The sequence below is a fragment of the Propithecus coquereli genome, unplaced genomic scaffold, assembly GCF_000956105.1.
Source record: "Propithecus coquereli isolate 6110/MARCELLA unplaced genomic scaffold, Pcoq_1.0 Scaffold82, whole genome shotgun sequence".
Classification (NCBI taxonomy): Eukaryota; Metazoa; Chordata; class Mammalia; order Primates; family Indriidae; genus Propithecus; species Propithecus coquereli.
This window is the reverse complement of record NW_012154396.1, coordinates 3,962,985-3,964,772: the sequence shown is the minus strand read 5'-3', so window position 1 is coordinate 3,964,772 and position 1,788 is coordinate 3,962,985. Positions and strand designations below refer to the sequence as shown.

The following is a 1,788-nucleotide window of genomic DNA, read 5'->3' as shown; positions in this document are numbered from 1 at the left end:
AAAATCAGCCTCTATTATATATAATGAAAAGACTGAAGTGAATTGTCAGTAATTTAGGAGACAGAAGGGGTTTGATTTTTAAAAGATGACAATAATTTTCTAAGAAATAAATTTTTTTAATGTGAGTTTTTTAGGCTAAGTTTATCTACTTCTGTTTGAATAGATAAATTTGCTTATTTATCCCACTACTCCAATACATAAATTTGTGAATTTATTAAAATAATTAAATTTCTGAGTAGCTATTATGCTGCCCTCCCTGAAACCATCATATACAAACTGCCCTCCACCACGTCAGCTTGTCCTCTTCACGGCCTCTGCATTATCAGCTCATGCTTGAGTTGCGTACTCTGGGCCAGTGTGTATTCTCATGTTTGATCACGAGGAGCTGCTTTTACTGTTAAACTCCATTTACCATATTTTTCTTGATCTCTGCTTCTAATTATGAAAAGTATACTGTCTTACAACGTTTTTGGTCCTTTCTTTCCTTTCAAAGCCTGTCAAGACTCCTCAGGGTTAAAGAGCCAGAAAATACTTAACATGTCTTGTGGGAATGATGAGGTTATGGGACGGAGCATTTCCAGAACTGAGGATGTGGCTGTTCCCCAAGCTGCCTTCAGAATGTGGGTTAGAAGAAGGGTGGAATTTGGCAGCTAGAAATCATTGCTCACTTCTCTAAGGACTAGACTTGGCTGGGTCACAGTGTCTTTGCCTCTGATTTCTCATTGGTCTAGGCTACCTCTGAGGGTGGGAAGGAAAATAAAGTGTGCAGGACTTAAAGTACTAAACAGGACTGAAATGTGACGATGTAATATGCATGTTTTGAGTGTCCACTATGTACCAGGAACTATGCAAAGCACTAAACAATTAGAAAGTTAAAAAAGACCGACAAACTCCAATCAAGGAGTCCTCACATTTTTTGAAGGGGGAGCAAGGTTAAGCAAGTATATACATGATTAACTGTATTCTAAGATAAATAAGTGAATTTAGAAATTGTTGACTAAATACCTTTGAACACCAAAACTCAACCAAATATGGAAGCTCATTCTAGAATACTGTTGAACTGAAAATAATTTTATAATTATTCTTAGAAAGCTGATTACTGGGGGTTGAACACTTCAGGTGAAATTCTTACCCAGCCCGTGTCCCAATGGTAGAAGCTCAGACCAGTGCTGAAATAGCCAGAGTGTTGAAATCAACAGTGTGATGTGGCTGAGAAATTACCATGGCTGGTTAGATTGCCATTTATTTTTAAAATAAAAAAACACTCCATCGCCATCAAGAAGTTTGTGCTTTTAGCATTCTACTAAGTATATGTTTGGCAGTGGGTTCTAATTTCCACTGGCTTGTTTTTCCAGGGTCCTCGTGGTCCTCAGGGAATTGATGGAGAACCAGGTGTTCCTGGTCAACCTGGTGCTCCAGGGCCTCCTGGACATCCGTCCCACCCAGGACCCGATGGTGTGAGCAGGGTAAGTTGTGTGCATTGTTGAATGTTATGTGTAGGTAATGCATTATCACATTTACTGCCATGTGAGTTGTATTTAACTCACACTAGTTTTGAGCCCAGGGCCTCGTGAAGCATATGTAACTCACACATCTCTTTACCTTGGGAGCCACATGAACTATTTTTCAAGTTGCATATAATTCACACACAGAAAACAATAAAATATAACAAATTGTTCATTAAATTAGAAAGGATCATTTTATTTTCAAAGTTTTTATTCTATTTTCGTAATAAAATAGTTTTTATTCTATTTTCCTTGACTCCAAGGAAAAAATTTTTTTTCTAGT

General features: G+C 37.6%; 1 protein-coding gene across 1 annotated transcript in view; it reads left to right on the top strand.

The window, feature by feature from the left end:
- Positions 1-1,788, top strand: part of COL5A2 (collagen, type V, alpha 2) — a 169,406-nt gene that overhangs the window by 103,230 nt on the left and 64,388 nt on the right. The window contains exon 5 of the mRNA XM_012663640.1: positions 1,356-1,466. Coding sequence (XP_012519094.1) covers positions 1,356-1,466 — 111 coding nt within the window. The remainder of the gene's footprint in view (positions 1-1,355; positions 1,467-1,788) is intronic.